The following is an 18,228-nucleotide window of genomic DNA, read 5'->3' as shown; positions in this document are numbered from 1 at the left end:
GGACCTGTCCTGGACCCATCGTATAAATATTATTGCAAAGAAAGCACGACAGTGCCTCTACTTCCTCAGGAGTCTGCGGAGATTCGGCATGTCATCAAAAACCTTGGCAAACTTCCATAGATGCGTGGTGGAAAGTGTGCTAACTGGCTGCATTACGGCCTGGTATGGGAACACTAACGCCTTTGAGTGGAAAATCCTACAAAAGGTAGTGGATTCAATCCAGTACATCACGGGTAAACATTTCCCAACCATTGAGCACATCTACATGGAATGTTGCCATAGAAAAGCAGCGTCCATCACCACCCAGACCCTGCTCTTTTCTTGCTGCTGCCATCAGGTAGAAGTTACACGTTCCTCAGGACTCACACCACCAGGTTCAAGAATAGTTACTACCCCTCAACTATCAGGCTCTTGAACAAAAGGGGACAGCTACACTAATTTAAGGACTTTGTTATATTGTTATTTCATGCTCATTATTTATTGTTATTTATTTATATTCAGATTTGCAGTTTGTTGTCCATTAATCCTGTTTACAGTTTCTGTTCTGCAGCTTTGCTAAGTATGCCCGTAGGAAAAAGAATCTCACGGCTGTGTGTGGTGACATTCATGTACTCTGATAATAAATTTTACTTTGAACTTTTACATGCATATTGTTCTATTGTTTGTTTGCTAGTTTGTTACATCTGCCAAGCAACAGCTGGCCCAGCGACCAATTCAGATTTCAAGCATAATCTCATGCATGAAGGGGAGAAAAAGGATTTGATTCAGCCAAGGGAGTCCGACCAGATTCACGAGAAGAGTTCAAATTACAGAGGAAGACTCACTGGAAAAGGGGCAGGCTTCAGAGCTTTCAGACTTGGTTTCAAGTGGACAATAAAGTCTGCATCTGAATGGAGGCCTGCTTTTAGTTGAGGTTCCAGCTTTTCATACACCACCTACAAACACCCAAAAATCATGATCTCAAGTCAGAAATCCTAACCTTGAGTTGGGATAGTTTACCAGATGCTCAAAACTACAACTAATCACTTCACTTGTGTTTTGATCATATCATTGAACTAGTTGAGATGGTGGTGTGACTTCTGCCGGCAGAGGGCATAGCCTCAGAATAGAAGGACGTCGCTTTAGAACAGAAATCAAGAGGAATTTCTTTAGCCAGAGGTGGTGAATCTGTTGAATTAATTACCACAGATGGCTGTAGCTGCCAAGTCATTGGGTGTATTTAAAGTGGAGGTTGATAGGTTCTTGATTAGTCAGGGCATCAAAGGTTATGGGGAGAAGGCAGGAGAATGGGGTTGAGAGGGTTAATAAATCAGTCATGATGGAATAGTGGAGCAGACTCAATGGGCTGAATGGTCTAATTCTTATGGTCTTCATTAAACCTTCCCTCATGCTGGCATCAGCGTTTACCAACACTAGCAAAATAACTGGGAACTGATGAAGCAGCTTTTACAGCACACTGTGTTGATAATTCTTGGTCTCAGTTTAAATCCATCACAGATGTTGGATAAAGGAACATTCCTGCCAGGAAATATCTTCTCATTTAGACAGCTGTTCAAAATAAAAAAAATAGGGATAGCTAAATCCCAGAGTGCCCTGCCACCAATGCCCAAAAACAACTCAACACGACAAAGGTCTGACATTGAGGCAACTCTCCTGGAAGGGTAGGAAGGCTGTGAGTACTCTTACTGATGGCCAACTCCTCCGATTATATGATTTGTAAACATTGAGCATGAAGCAGTACAATTTTGTGTAAAAGGGGTTAAGTTCAATAGCCTCAGACAGGAAGGACTGTTAACCCCTGGTTGATCACAGTGCAGCCTATGTCACTATAATGACTGGAGCAGCTTGCCAGCCTGCACTCACTTATATTCTCAGCTATCTGTTCATACATGCAGGGGTGGGTGGGTGGGGGGGGGGGGGGAGGCGACACGGTGAACGGTTATCAAGGTTAAAGCAAGTCTGCACCTATTAATGGCAATGTAGTCTTTTTCATTTAGTGGAAATGCCAAATACTAGAAGGGCTTAGCTTTAAGGTGAGAGGGAGAAAGTTTAAAGGAGATTTCTGAGACAAATTTTCTGCACAGAGAGTGGTAGTTGACTGTAAAACACTGCCAGGGGAATTGATGGAAGCAGATACACCAGCAAGATTAAAGAGGCATTTAGACAGGTGCATGAATTAGTAGGGAAAAGCAGGATATAGACCATGGCAGGTGGGATTAGTTTGAAGTGACATCATGGCTGGCACAGACATTGTGGGCTGAAGGGCCTGTTCTGTGCTGTACTGTTCGATGATCTAAGGTTAGTCATCCTCAAGTGCAAGGATCATGTATAAGCACTGATCAATATACCACACCTATGTGACACACCTCTCCACTACTCCTATCACTCAGTTCCCCACCTCAACATATGCAAACCTTACAGCTGTCATTTTTAAGGGCTGTAAGATACTGGATTATGACAACCTCACAGATTGCCCATTTTCCTCACTTCTCTCTCTCCTCCACAGGAAGTGGTGGATACAGCCCACTCCATCACAGGCAAAGCACTCCCCACCACTGAGCACATTTACACGGAGCGCTGACACAGGAAAGCAGCATCCATCATTGAGGACCCCATCATCCAGGCCATGTCCTCTTCTTGCTACTACTATTGGGCAGGAGGTACAGAAGCCTTAGCTCTCCAATCATGTTTAAGAACAGTTATTAACCTTCAGCTATCAGGCTCCAAAATGAGTGTGAATAACTTCATTCACCACAACTCTGAACTGATTTTATGACCTACAGACTCACTTTCAAGGACTCTTTACAACTTGTTCTCAGTATTATATTTTTATTTGCAGTTATTCTTTCTTTAAACATTGGATTATTGTCAATTTTTGTTTATGTTGGTAAATGTGAGGTCATCTACTTTGGAAAAAAAATGTAAGAACAGACTATTAGTTAAATGGTAAAAAATTGCAGCATGCCACTGTGCAGAGGGACCTGGGAGTACCTGTGCATGAACTGCATGAACTATTATGCTGCAACTGTACAGGGTACTGGTGGGGTCGCACCTGGAGTACTGGGTGAAGTTCTGGTCTCCTTATTTGAGGAAGGATATACTGGCTTTGGAGACGGTGCAGAGGAGGTTCACCAGGTTGATTCCAGAGATGTGGGGGTTAGACTATGAGGAGAGATCGAGTCCCCTGGGACTGTACCTACTGGAATTCAGAAGAGGAGATCTTATAGAAACATAAAATTATGAAAGAGATATTTAAGATAGAAGCAGGAAAGTTGTTTCCACGAGTAGGTGAGACTATAACTAGGGACATAGCCTCAAAATTCAGGGGAGTAGATTTAGGATGGAGATGATGAGGAACTGCTTTTCCCAGAGGGTGGTGAATCTGTGGAATTCTCTGCCCAGTGAAGCAGTGGAGGCTACCTCAGTAAATATATTTAAGACAAGGTTGGATAGATTTTTGCATAGTAGGGGAATTAAGGGTTACGGGGAAAAGGCAGGGAGGTGGAGATGAGTCCATGGCCAGATCAGCCATGATCTTATTGAATGGTGGAGCAGGCTCGACGGGCCAGATGGCCGACTCCTGCTCCTATTTCTTGTGTTCTTATGTATAGTTTTTTTTTGTAAATACAATTGTATTTCTTTTTTTTTCTGTAAATGCCTGCAAGAAAATTAATCTCAAGTTAGAATAGGGTAACTCTGCTCCAATGTCTTATGGTCTAATATACTGTAATGTACCTTGATAATAAATTTACTTTGAACTTTCAGCTCTTTCAGAACAAGATGGCAGCAGGAACTAACTGCAGAGTGGAGACCATGACTATCCAGGAGCAGGAGTTACATCTTTGTGGATGATGACATCTGATACCCAATTCTCCTTCTTACATCTCACTAAGCTCTGACAGTACTCCTGATTTACAGCTGCACATGATGTCACTGCACGTCTTATTTATTCCTCTGCTTGCCCCAATCCTTGTATTTGTAAAGCAGCTGTTGCTGGTTTATGGCAGGCACAGAGAGAAGGTGTCACGACTGCTGCAAATATAGCGGAAATTGGCTTGCATGACTTACTATCCAAACTGAGATGGATGTTGAAGGATTGTAATCCCTTTTGGCCTCAGCATGTAGCAGAGATCTTATGCAGGTATTAAGCATGTTGTCAGTGACATGCCCCACAACTCCACTGCCCTGTAACCACCTCAAAGCCACATACACTTAACCAGGATGGCCTCTTGCAGAAGAGACCAAAATGTTATCAGTTATCTTTGAAGGGAGAACCTTGCTGAGCTCCTGGGTGGCAAATTGTGAGGTTTTGCTGGTGCCCTCATCTCCGTTCTGAAGGCTATTAGCAGTGATGTCATTGTTCTGTTCTGATGTCTGTAGGAAGTGCTAGATTTCAGTAGGAACAACCTCAGTGAAGTAGAAGTGGCACAGTAGTGTAGCAGTTAGCTTAACACTTTATAGTGCCAGTGATCGGGTTCAATTCTGCTGTTGTCTGTAAGGAGTCCTCCCTGTGACCTTGTGGGTTTCCTCCAGGTGCTCTAGTTTCCCCCCACATTCCAAAGACGTACATTTAGGGTTAGTAAGATGTGAGCATGAAGGTGTGGTGACACTTCCAGTCTGTTCCCAGCACACCCTCAGACTGTACTGGCCATTGACACAAACCATACATTTCATTGTATGGGTCAATGTACATATGACAAATAACGCTCATCTTTTAAGTGTCCTTTTCTGTGATTCAAGGAGGAGAAATGCTTTCTGAACACACAACATGGACAAAATCTCCTGCTTGCACTTCCTCCTCTTCACCCTTTCAGCAGCTTGACCCGCTTTGCTGGTCCTCTCCCAATCTTGCTGTTTTATACACAGAGTCCCTACGAATGCAGTTCTGGCAGTCAAAGTTCAAGGTAAATTTATTATCAAAGTACATATACTGTACATCACCAAATACAACCCTGAGATTCATTTTCTTGCAGGCATTCACAGTAGAACAAAGAATAAAGAAAGAAATTCAGTGTGGACATTCTAATGTCCATTACATGTCCAACAGTACCTGCCATTCTCCTCTAGTAGACTTAGGCAACCTGAATCAACTTTGGAGAGCTTCAAACAATTGTATATTGTAACAAGTTCCATTAAAAAATCTAAGAATTAATTTGTAAATGGTTGAAAAACTTTTAAATAGTGACAGTGACTAGAATCCTTTCTTCAAAAGTTCAATGTACTTCAGTGGATGTTCAACTGTGTGAGGTTGATAGGCTCATTAGCTGGAGAACTGAGTTCCAAAGTGTCAGTATTTGATGTCAAGTAAGTATCGTATGGTGTATTGCTCTGCTCTACAAACTTCCATGCGATATTCAATCATTAGATTAATACCCACATCAGTGAGAATTATGGTGTGTGTGTGTGTGTGTGTGTGTGTGTGTGTGTGTGTGTGTGTGTGTGTGTGTGTGTGTGTGTGTGTGTGTGTGTGTGTGTGTGTGTGTGTGTGTGTGAGTGAGTGAGTGAGTGAGAGAGAGAGAGAAAAGGAGAGAAAGAGAGATAGAGATATAGAGATAGAGATTCAGGAACAACTTCCTTCCCTCTGCCATCCAATTTCTGAATGGACATTGAACCCTACTTCACTACTTTTTTGCACTACTTATTGATGCAACTATTTAATATATATACTTACCGTAATTCAGTTATTATGTACTGCATTGTACTCCTGCCGCTGAAACAACAAATTTCATGACATACATCTGTGAAATTAAACCTGATTCTGATTATGCTACAAAAGCTATTTAGCCCCAGAAAATGAGTTGTTATAATCCCAATTCCTTGTGTACAAGGAAAGCATTTTTCCTCCTTGAATCACAGAAAAGGACACTTAAAAGATGAGCGTTATTTGTCATATGTACATTGACCCATACAATGAAATGTATGGTTTGTGTCAATGGCCAGTACAGTCTGAGAGTGTGCTGGGAACAGACTGGAAGTGTCACCACACTTTCATGCCCACATCTTCCTTCCAGCAAAAAAAATGAGTAATAACTAGAGACTGTGCATTTCAATGAAGTCAGTTTCAGATAGGCCAAATGGTCTCCTTCTACATTGCAAGGAAATTCTAAACATTAGAGTCTACTTGCTTTTTTTCACCTAACCAAGCAATGTAACCTTCCAGTCCATTCTCCCTCATATCTTCAAACTTCCCCTTAAATATATCCAATCTATTTGTTTTCAACTAAGCAAAAAGAAGAGGTGAATGATAGATTTCATATTAAAGGTGGTATGGTATTCTATTCACCAATTCAAGATTTGAACATCAACAGCTTTCTCAAAGTTTCAGCAACATGAAAAGGTAGAGAGATATAATATCTGAGGCACTTACAGTCCATTGCCATGCCAACAGCGGTGCATTTCTTGAATCGACAGAGTTGGCATTGGTTTCTGGTGATCTTGTCAACCACACAACAGCCATCATATTTACAGGAATAAGCAGGGTGTAAGTTTTTCTGGATTGTCCTCCGGAAGAAACCCTAAAAATAGAAGAGAAAATTTTAAGGAAGGGGAAACATGTAACTGGAGGCCTCAGTAGCAGAACTCTCGGTGGAAGGAAACAGGGAACTGCACCCCAGGATTCTGAAAAAGGTAACGGTAGAGATTGTGGAGGCATCAGTTATGATTTTTCAAAAATCTTTGGACTCTGTCAGCCCACTCTTTAAGAAAGGAGGAAGGCAGCAGAAAGGAAACTATAAACCAGTTAGCCTAACCTCAGAGGTTGAGAAGATGTTGGAGTCAATTGCTAATAATGAGGTTATGGAGTACTTGGAGACACAGAACAAGACAGAACAAAGTCAGCATGGTTTCCTGAAGTGAAAATCTTGCCTGATAAACCTGTTGGAATTCTTTGAGATTATACATAGGATAGATAAAGGGAATATAGTGGATGTTGTATATTTGAACTTTCAGAAGGCCTTTGACAAGGTGCCACACATGAGGCTGCTTACCAAGATAAGAGCTCATGGTATTACAGGAAGGTTACTGGCATGGTTAGAGCATTGGCTGATTGGTAGGAGACAGTGAATTGGAATAAAAGGAACCTTTTCTGGTTGGCTGACAGTGACTAGTGGTGTTCCGCAGGGGTCAGTGTTGGGACCGCTTCTTTTAATGCTGTATATCAATGATTTAGATGATGGAATAGATGGCTTTGTTGCCAAGTTTGCAGACAGTACAAAGATTGGTGGAGGGGCAGGTAGTGTTGAGGAAACAGATAGGCTGCAGAAGGGCCTAGACAGATTAGGAGAATGGGCAAGAAAGTAGCAAATGAAATACAATGTTGTGGGCAGTGTTAAGTATTGTGGACAGATCTGGGCTCCTCATCTAAGAAAAGACGAGTTGGCATTGGACAGGCTTCAGAGGAGGTTCACGAGGATGATTCTGGGAATGAAAGGGTTATCACACAAAGAACGCTTGATAGCTCTAGGTCTGTACTCTCCGGAATTTACAAGGATAAGGGGGGGATCTAATTGAAATCTTTCGAATGTTGAAAGGCCTAGACAGAGTTGATGTGAAAAGGTTGTTTCCCCAGAGTGGAATAGTCTAGGACAAGAGGGCACAGCCTCAGGATGGAGGGCCATCCATTTAAAACAGAGGTGTGGAGAAACTTCTTTAGCCAGAGGGTGGTGAATTTGTGAAATTTATTACCACAAGCAGCTGTGGAGGCCAGGTCATTGGGTGTATTTAAGGCAGAGCTTGATCGGTTCTTGATTGGACATGGCGTCAAAGGTTACTGGGGAGTGGGGCTGAGGAGGTTAAAAAAAAGGATCAGCCATGATTAAATGGCAGAGCAGACTTGATGGGTCAAATGGCCTAACTCTACTCCTATGTCTTACAGTCTTATGGAAAGGGTGTGATTGTGGAAAGGAAAGGGGAGAAGAGAGAATGGCCTTAGTAGGATGGGTTCTACCACCTGTGGAAACAATCCCCAGAGTATCTACCTTTCCAAGCCAGCTCACAATCACTTATGTTTTAATCATTTTTGTAAACGCTTCATGACTTGGATGCAATTTATACTATCTGACCTCATAAAATATGCTCTTTATCTTTGTTGTCCAGGATACATCTAGGTTCTAACATAGGCCACAAGCTGCTACTCTAATTAAATTTTTCATTTTAAATTCCTCAAGCTATTTTTTGGAGATGCCATTAAGTTAATTACTTTTTATTTTAATTATTCAATTTGTATGATTTCTTGTGATGTCCAAAAAAAGTAAGCAATCATTTGAGACTATCTATTAGTCAGCAAGTAACATCAGGTTGTCTGTTTCTTGGGGTGTCATTGTGAAGATTCATCATTAAGGATGATTGAATTTGTGACTTAAATTCTACTACACATTTTGGCTTTACTGTTCATTCTGTCAGTAATTTGTGCTGTGACTTTTATTATGATCTCTCCAATGTTATTACGTAAACTTTTGTTAAGTTGTAGCCAATTTTCCATTTGTAGAGTAGAGTAAGTCTAAATGATTCAATTACTTTTGTTAAGAAAAGGTCTTAAGAGTTAAGGGACTGAGGAGAATAGATGGAGCTATCCCATTTGGATAAGCAGGGTAGCACTGTGAGGATCATGTTTTTTGATTTCTCAAGTGCCTTCAATACATACAGCCCTCATTACTGGGGCTCCGTTCAACACAGGTTGGCACTTCCATTGTATCCTGGATAATGGACGACCTGACTGTCAGACCACAGTTTGTGCAGCTTCAGAGCTGTGTGTCAGACATGGCGATAAGCAGCACTGGGGCCCCACAGGGGACTGTATTGGCTCCCTTCCTGTTTACCCTGTATACCTCAGACTTTAGATACAACACTGAGTCATGTCATCTGCAGAAATTCTCTGATGACTCAGCAATCGTTGGGTGTATAAAGGGAGGATGGGAGGATGAATACAGGGCCCTGGTGGAGGACTTTGTCAAATGGTGCAAGCTGAATCATCAGCAGCTCAACATCAGTAAGACAAAGGAGATGGTGATGGACTTTAGGAAGACTTAGCCTGCACTGCTCCCTGTTACTATTGATGGTGAGGACACAGATGTGATGAGGACCTACAAGTACTTGGGGGTGCACCTGGATGACAGACTTGAATGGAGCACCAACACAGAGGCTGTGTACAAGAAGGGCCAGAGTCGCCTCTACTTCCTGAGGTGGCTGAGGTCCTTTGGAGTGTGCAGGCCTCTCCTTCACATGTTCTACCAGTCTGTTGTTGCCAGTACAGTCTTCTATGTGGTGGTGTGCTGGGACAATGGCATCAACATGGGTGATGCCAACAGGCTCAATAAACTGATTAGAAAGGCTGACTCTGTTATAGGAGTCAAACTGGACACACTGGAGGCTGTGGTAGAACAAAGGACCCTACGGAAAATCCTGGCAATTCTAGACAATGTTTCTCACCCTCTGCATCCCACCCTGGCTGAACAGGGGAGCACTTTTAGTAATAGACTAAGACAACCGCGCTGCTCCAAAGTGCGTTATATGAGGTCATTCTTACCCTTTGCCATTAGGCTCTATGATGAGTCAACCTATAGCCAGGGAAGTGATGACCTCCTCCTGTTAGACTGTTTGTAGTAACTTATTTTTTATTCTTTCTTACTTCTCTTCTAATATTTGTGTATCTGTGCGCTTGTAATACTATGGTGACACTGTAATTTCCTTTGGGATCAATAAAGTATCTATCTATCTATGTATGACCTAACATTCAAAGTAACTTCAGGAGGTAAATTGTTCATCTCTTCAAGTATCCACTACTTTCCTCTAAGTTTCAAGTGCTTCACTGCTGTTTGTGTAGAATCTGTGAGATGTTCAGATGCCAGACATTACAAAGCAAAATAAGACAGTATTTCTTTGGCCTATTCCAATATTTCTACTGATGCTTTTGCTCAGATCAGAGACTGAACATTGTCTTTGCATAGTCATTCAGCACTTGGGCCTGTTCCACTAATCAACTAGGTTCCAAAAAAACTGGGAAGATTTATATTTATATGGAGTCTTTTGTATTCTTTTAGGACATTCCAAAGCGATTAAGTGTTTTTGAAGAGTGTTCACTGTTGTTATGTAGGTAACTTAGCCAACCTGTGCACAGCAAACTCCCACCAAAGGCAATACAATAAAGGTCATATCATCCAATGTTTGGTAATATTAAGTCTGGGATAAATACTGGCTGAACAGCAGGCAGAACTATGTTGCTGTTTTTTGAAATAATGCCATTCGATCTTTTATGTCTCCTGAGAAACAGAAAGGGGCCTCAACTTAACATTTCATATGGCATTCCAAGAGTGCATAAATTTCTCAAGAACTTTTGAAAAAGAGGATTTTAGGATCTTTTGTGAGATTATTAGTTTGGCACCAGTGCAACTGAACTCCAGGCTTTCACCATTTCCAGTTAGCCTTTTATTTTAGGTCATATACAGTTATACAGCATGGAATCAGGCCCTCTGGCTCTACTCTTCCATAAAGACCAAGTCATCTAACTGGGCAGCGCAGTAGCCTTGTGGTTAGTGCAGTGCTTCATAGCAGCCAGCTATAACAATGGAGTTCGATTCCCTTTGCTCTCTGCAACAAGTTTGAACATCCTCCCTGTGAGAGTGTGCGTTTCCCCGGGCACTCCAGTTTCCTCCTACGTTTCAAAAATGTACGGGTTAGGGTTAGTGAGTTGTGGGCATGCTATGTTGGCACTGGAAGCGTGGTGATATTTGTGAGTTGCCCAGTTCAATCCTTGTTGATTTGATTTTACGCAAACAATGCACTACACTGTATGTTTAGATGTACTGTACACCTGACAAAAATACACTAATCTTTGTATTAAGCACCAAGAGATTCTGCAGATGCTGGAAATCCAGAGTAACACACACAAAATGCTGAAGGAATTCAATAGGTCAGGCAGCATCTACAGAGTCAATAAACAGTCGATGTTTTGGGCCGAGACCCTTCATCAGACCATCAGACCTGATGAAGGGTCTTGGCCTGAAATGTCAACTGTTTATTCATTTTCTGAGATGCTGCCTGACCTACTGAGTTCCTCCAGCATTGTGTGTGTGTGTATGTTACTCTTTATCTTAATTTTTATTTGCTTGCATTTGGCCCATATCCCTCTAAACCTTTCCTATCCATGTTCCTGCCTCTAGCACTTCCTCTCGCAGCTCATTCCATATAGGCACCACTCTCTGCGTGGAAAAAAGTTGTTTGGGGGTCCTTTTTAAATCTTACCCCTCTCACGTTAAATCTATGCCCTTTATTTTTAAGCTTTCCTACTCTGTGAAAAGACTTTGGCTATTCACCTTATCTGTGCCCCTTATGAATTTACAGATCTCTATTAGGTCACTCCCCATCTTCCTTTGCTCCAGAGGAAAAAGTCCCCCTATCCAGCCTCCCAATATAACCCATGCACTCCAGTCCCAGTACAATCCACCTAAATCTTTTCTGTGCTCTCTCCAATTTAATGATATCATTCCTACAGTAGGGCAACCAGAACTGTAATACTTAAATTTGGGTGCTTGGTTTGCTGACAGTACTAGACTCCAAATCTCTCCTCAGCCCAATAAGGGGAACTAATACAGTACATACAATAAAACTGAACTCACTTCCTGTAAAAATCTCTTAATTTATTCAATGGATTATATGCAACAGATCTCATCTGGATGTCATATATACAGAACAGGACCAATAGTATCATAAAGGATCCCATCCACCTTGACATGGACTGTTTGCCCCACTTCCATCAGGGAGGAGGCTGCATAGTATCCACACCAGGACCACCAGACTCAAAAACAGTTGCTTTCCCCAAGCAGTGAGGCTGATCAACACCTCCACCCACTAACCCACCTCAGCACACCCCTAATCACCACTATTTTATCAGTTCTTGTCAATCTCCTTATGTACAGACACTCCTGTGCCTAGCATCACTTTATGGACATACAATCAATCTCAGTATATAAGCTATTTTATGTATTTATATTTATTGTGCATTTTTCATTATTATTGTGTTCTCTATCGTATGGTGTTTTTTTGTGCTGCATCAGATCCAGAGTAACAATTATTTTGTTCTCCTTTACACTTGTGCAGTGGAAATGACATTAAACAATCTTGTCTTGCTTTGTCTTGTAATTGAATCTATACTTTGGAAATAGCCTTTAAGATCTTTTGAAATGCAAATAGATAAACTGCATGGGTATATTATTTTTTAAAAATTACCAGTTAGCTTCTGGTTTCTGACGTTGGTGCCTGGGAATAATTGATATAGGCCAGTATGTCAAAATCCACATCACTGGCTTCTGTAAGTAGAGAACTCAACTGAATGGTGATCATTTAAAAACATGACACTGGTCAACCTGTTACCTAATACTTCCAGAGTCCAATTGGATTGTGGTTACTGTGGGAACTTAATTCAGTACAAGACCAACGTGATCCAACTTCCTGGCAAGTGTTGGGCCCAGCAGCTGCTTCACTGTAAGCTTTTGGTCAAGTTTCTTGACAACTTGTTGAATGCTGTATGTCTAATTAATTATACGATGTTTTTGACTTGCAAAAACACTGAAAGTGTGAACAAATATCTACTGCAAAGCCCTTATTGACAAACTTTGACTAACATGATAGCATTTTGTTTTCCCATAAGAAAAGCTACAAATGAACTACTGAGTTTGGAGCCTTGACTGGAAAGAAGGGCTTTCCACCCCACTTCTGATTCTGATGGCTATGGGTTTTGGTGTATCTCTACTGACTTAACACTAAAAATCAAGGCTGAATATCTGGGGTAATATTGAGGGAATTTTGTACTGTTAGATTCTGCAAGGCTGCAATATGAATGGCTAAAAACTGACAATACTCAGCAGGTCTGGCAGTGTCTGTGGAGAGATATGCAATATTATGCTTAAGGTTGATGACCTTTAATTAGAACTGGTGAAAGTTTCTGATGATTAACATTCTGATGAATGGTAGGTGACCTGAAATGCTAGTTCTATTTCTTTCTCCACAGACGTTGCAATATCTGCTGAATACTTCCAGCATCGAGTGAAATCCGGGATCAGCCATAATGCAATTGTGGAGCAGACTAGATGGGCTGAATGGCCTGATTCTACACCTATGTCTTATGGTCTTATCTGCTTTTATTTTAAGCTCTCTTTCTTTGCAGGTTTTTGCTTTTCTATATAAATACACAGATGTTAGGGAAGGGTATTTACTGTTCTTACCCTGACTTGTCTAAGTATGTGATTTTTGGCCTAGGTCAATGTCTCTGACTCTCAAATACTCTTGAGATAATCTAGCAAGCCATGTAGATTGACAAGAGCTGGGCCATAAAATGCTGACCTTCCTAACACTACAAGTAGATAGATAGATATTTTTATTGATCCCAAAGAAAATTACAGTGTCACAGTAGCATTACAAGTGCACAGACACACTAATGTACAAATACTAGAAGAGGTGAAGTAAGAAAGAATAAAAAAAAAGTTACCTCAAAAAGTCCAACAGGAGGGGAGGTTATCACTTCCCCGGCTACAGGTTGACTCATTATAGAGTCTAATGGCCGAGGGAAAGAATGACCTCATATAGCGCTCTTTGGAGCAGCGCGGTTGTCTTCGTCTATTACTAAAAGTGATCCTCTGTTGAGCCAAGGTGGCATGCAGAGGTTACATCTCATGAATGAATTTAAAGCACATATTAATGTGTTGAAGATAGATGTAAGTGTGACATCCCCAAGGCTGAAATCTGTTCTAGCAGTTCCTGGGTGAAGGACACTCACTTACTTTTGACACCAAATCTGCCTTCTCTGGAACTGCATTCTCAGTATAAGCCATCACTAATGTGAGTGAGCATTACTGGGGGGGTGGGGGGGTGGGAAGTCAGAGGTGTTTTTTTTTACACAGAGACTGGTGGGTGTGTGGAAGGCATTGCCGGGGTAGTGGTAGAGGCAGATAGATCACAGGCATTTAAGAGACTCTTAGATAGGGATATGGATGAAAGACAAATTGATGGCTTTGTGGAAGAGAAGGGTTAGATTGACTTTGAAGTAGGTTGGAAGGTTGACATAACATCCTAGGCCGAAGGGCCTGTTCTGTGCTGTACTGTTCTATGTTCTATATCACTGAGCTACATAGGTGAGGAAACACCCAAAACTTTGTAGCCAAGGGAAAAGAAAATTTTAATTGGAATTGGTTTATGTTCACGTGTACTGAGTTACAGTGAATGGCTTGTCTTGCATACAGTTCATATACATCATATTGCACTGAGGAAGTACAAGGTAAAACAATAACAATGCAGAATAAAGTGCAACAACTACAGAGAAAGTGCAGTGCACGTAGACAATGAGGACAATCATTATGAGGTAAATTTTGAGGTCAAGAGTTCATCTTTACTAGAGACATTTTAATAACAGTGGGGTAGAAGCTGTCCTTGAGCCTGTGGTACGTGCTATCAGACTTTAGTATCTTCTGCCTGATGGGGTGGGGGAAGAAAGTCTTCCATCATGACACAGTGGGAAAGAAAAGAGTTTGAGGAAAATACTCGTCTTGCATGATGTTGTAAACCACATTATAATTCTCACCTTACAGCCTTCGCATGTGATGCAGCGGTAATGGTATCCGGTCGCCTTATCACCACAGACCACACAGGGCTCATCCTTCTCCAGATAACTGGGAATGTACCCTGAAAGGAAAGAATCAGAAACACAAAGAATCAGAACACAGAGCCACAGTACGAAATTGAACGGGTGGAGACTGCATGGCTGTTACCTTTCAATGGACAGCTTGGAAGTAGGGGTGAGTTGAAAAGTAAAGGGTTAGCCATTTCGAGTACAGCAGGAGAATATACTGTATATAGCACCCTCCATTGGACTTTTGTGCTTAACACAATTGGCTCTGTGTGCAAAAAGCCCAAACTTAAGCTGGCAATTGGACATAAACTAAAAAACAGAAGTTAATGTAGATAGATGGTTTTAAGCAGTCCCAAGATAACATTTGAGAATTGCAAGCTGGAGATTTTCTAATCCAAAATAATATTTGAGAATTACAAGCTGGATATTTTCTCATGCACGCGTCATCAGCACTAAATGCTGATCTACTCATCTTCACATTTTCAGATCCACTGCAACTGAATGTCTGGGAGGGAGTACGACCATAGCTGATGTTGAATAGCTGAGATCAGAGAAAAGTTTCCCTACCTCACAGAGATGTAAGTTTTCACTGAAGCCCACACAATATGCCAGGTTTGTTGAATAGTTGGGAGTTAAACTATCACAATATGTAAGAGATTTTCAGTAACTGATCAGTTGAGGCAGGAGTAAGCGATCAGCGGAGTAAGGGACAAAACTGTAGGCTGTCTCTGAATTTTATGCCAGGTGTTAGTAGATTTATAGAAAATCAGAGGTAGGTCAGCACAAGAAATAGATATGCAAATAATCTATTAGCTAGCGTTCATCTTTTAGCACATAAGAAGTCTGTTAAAGCATCTGATAACAGCAGGATAGAAGCTGTCTTTGAGTCTGTCTAGTTAGATAGGGATTCCAACATTCTGACCCTGTGACAATGAAGAAACAATGTTGTAAAGTCGAAGTTGGGGAAGTGTGTGCCTCAAGGGGAACTCTGTGGCTTTCCCATGTGTTAGCTTCCCTTGTTCATCCAGATGGTACAGACCACGGGTTTGCGAGGAACTGGCAATGAAACTATGGAGCTGGCAAGATGCTAGAAATGTAGAAACAATATAAAAAACAAAGTGCTGAAGTAGATTATTTGACCTATTGTTCATCTCAATACCATATCCACAGGCTTGTTGAATATCCCATTTTGCTTCATTTGGAACGCACTTGTCACTCACTCAATGTCTAAATAGCCAGAGCATCCTCCTCACAACTCATAATCCAGCCTCGTGTCATCAGCCAATTTAGAAATACTACCAGCACAAGAGATTCTGCAGATGCTGGAAATCCAGAGCAACACACACAAAATGCTGGAGGAACTCAGCAGGTCAGGCAGCATTTATGGAGAGGAACACAGAGTCGACATTTTGGGCCGAGACCCTTTATCGGGACTGGGTAATATCAGGAATGCTGTTTTACATATGATTCCATTGATATAAATTGTAAACAGAATATTCCAGAGCATCCTTGAATATACATTGCAGCTGTGGCATGCAAATTGGTTAAGTGTTGAAGTGCCATCCAAACAGACTCCTTTGTTGTGCTTGGCATTAATCTTTTTAAAGCTATATTCATTCCGGCAATGCTTGTCTGCCTGGGGAAAAAATAATAGGGCGAGTTCAATCAGTTTAACCCGTGCTGTAATTGCTCCAAGAATAGTTCTTATGCTTTCAAAGGGTGTGAGATTTCAGTGAACCCAATGGAGACACAATTAAAATGAACTGACATCAGGTTCATGGACTTCCATCAGAAACACTTGCAAAGATAAACGGCACTTCAAAGGGACTGTTATTAATTGAAGTGGTTTTTATCTCACGTCAACCAGAACTACAAGGCTCATTAAACAAATGGCTAAGAACCCACAGTGCCTCCATTGGTATCTAAGTGAACTTTGGAGACCAGCAATCCAATTAAGGTTCCATTCAAATAGCAGTCAAAAGCCCAAAAGAATGTCCATTTAAAAAGGCTCCATTCTGCCAGGAATTCTTCACTGAAGGAATTAAGATCCAAGTCTAAAGCTTGAGGGAAAAGAGAACGTGCCAGAAATATCAGCGAACTTCCAGCACAGCAAGCAAAAAAGATTGATGCTTTTGGAATTGTTAGCCAATGTATTAGGGCCTAAGACATTAATTACTCATTGTTCATTGTAGAAGTTGACTAACTGGCCAACAGTTTCCCTTATTTTTTGATTTCATATTTGATATTTGTTGACATAACAGTCACTAAGATTTTGCCATTTGTCATGGTAGCAATGGTGTAATAGTAATATAAATGGGAAAATGTGAAAGGACCTCGGTATCACTTTTACCCGTTATACCTTCTTTCAATATCAAGACACACCTGTCCATTATTTTCAGTCATAAAATGGCTTGTTGTGATGGATACGTGTTTCAAGGTACATCTGTTCATCAACCTCACCCACCCCCCCCCCCACTGTTGCCCTCTGCCCACCCCATCTCCTCTATATGGTTCTATGGTCCACTTTCCTCTCCTATCAGATTCTGCCATCGGCAGCCTTTTGTTGCCTCCACCTATCATCTCCCAGTCTCTTGTCACTAGCTCCATTCTCCCTTCCTCCTTCTGCTTATCACTCCTCATAACCTGGATTGACCTACCACTTGCCAGTTCCTTAAAAGCTTTGCTTTATTTGTCACATGTACATCAAAACATCGAAACATACAGTGAAATGCATCGTTTGTGTCAATGATCAACACAGTCCAAGGATGCGCTGGTGGCAAACCCACAAGTGTCGCCAACATAGCATGCCCACAACTTACTAACCCGTACATTTTGGACTGTGGGAGGAAACTGGAACAGCCAGAGGAAACCGACAAAGTCACGGGAGAACGTACAAACTCTTCATAGACTGTGGCAGGAATTGAACCTCGATCCTTGGTGCTGTGGAGCAATTGCACTAACCACTACACAGCTGTGCCCCCCCTTGCTTCACTTCTTCCCCTCATCTCCTTACACTGGCTATCTCCCCTTTATCATTCAGTCCAGATGAAAGGCCTTGACCTGAACTGTCAACTGTCCAATTCCCTCCATAGATGCTGCCTGACCCATCGAGTTCCTCCAGCATCTTGATTGTTGCTCCAGATTCCAGTATCAACAGTCACTTGTGTCTCCTCTCGTTATACCAACATGTATTGCAAACTAATTCATTTCAAATGCACTTCAAGCTGCGAGTTTAATAGGTGAGACCAAGAGAGGGAGAAGGTGGTGGGGAGGAGAGGAAGGAGGAAGTAAAAAGCTGGGAGGTGATAGGTGGAAGAGGTAAAGGGCTGGAGAAGAAAGAATCTGATTGGAGAGGACAGTGTTCCATGCGAGAAAGGGCAGGAGAAGGACACCGGGGGGAGATGATGGGCTGGTGAGAAAGAGAACGAAGGGAATGGAAAATAGGGAAGAAGGAAGGGGGAGAGAAATTACTGTAAGTTAGAAAAAACTGATGGTCATTCTGTCAGGTTTCACCCAGATGAAACATGAGGCGATGTTTCTCCAATCTGAGTGTGTCTTCATCGTGGTCTTGGTTTGCCTCTCTCCCACCCACCCACCTTTTCCCTCACCTG

At 41.7% G+C, this 18,228-nt stretch overlaps 1 protein-coding gene across 12 annotated transcripts in view; it reads right to left on the bottom strand.

Annotated features, from left to right (window-relative positions):
• LOC140741337 (thyroid hormone receptor alpha) overlaps positions 1-18,228 on the bottom strand; it is a 502,247-nt gene that overhangs the window by 87,715 nt on the left and 396,304 nt on the right. For all 12 annotated transcript variants that reach the window (XM_073071448.1, XM_073071435.1, XM_073071445.1 and 9 more), the window contains 2 exons: positions 14,570-14,670; positions 6,368-6,515 (listed from right to left, as the gene is read on the bottom strand). In XM_073071448.1, coding sequence (XP_072927549.1) covers positions 6,368-6,515; positions 14,570-14,670 — 249 coding nt within the window. The remainder of the gene's footprint in view (positions 1-6,367; positions 6,516-14,569; positions 14,671-18,228) is intronic.

This window comes from Hemitrygon akajei, chromosome 18 (genome assembly GCF_048418815.1).
Source record: "Hemitrygon akajei chromosome 18, sHemAka1.3, whole genome shotgun sequence".
NCBI lineage: Eukaryota > Metazoa > Chordata > Chondrichthyes > Myliobatiformes > Dasyatidae > Hemitrygon > Hemitrygon akajei.
Note: the sequence above shows the minus strand (reverse complement) of the source record. Positions and strands in the feature narration are given on the sequence as shown.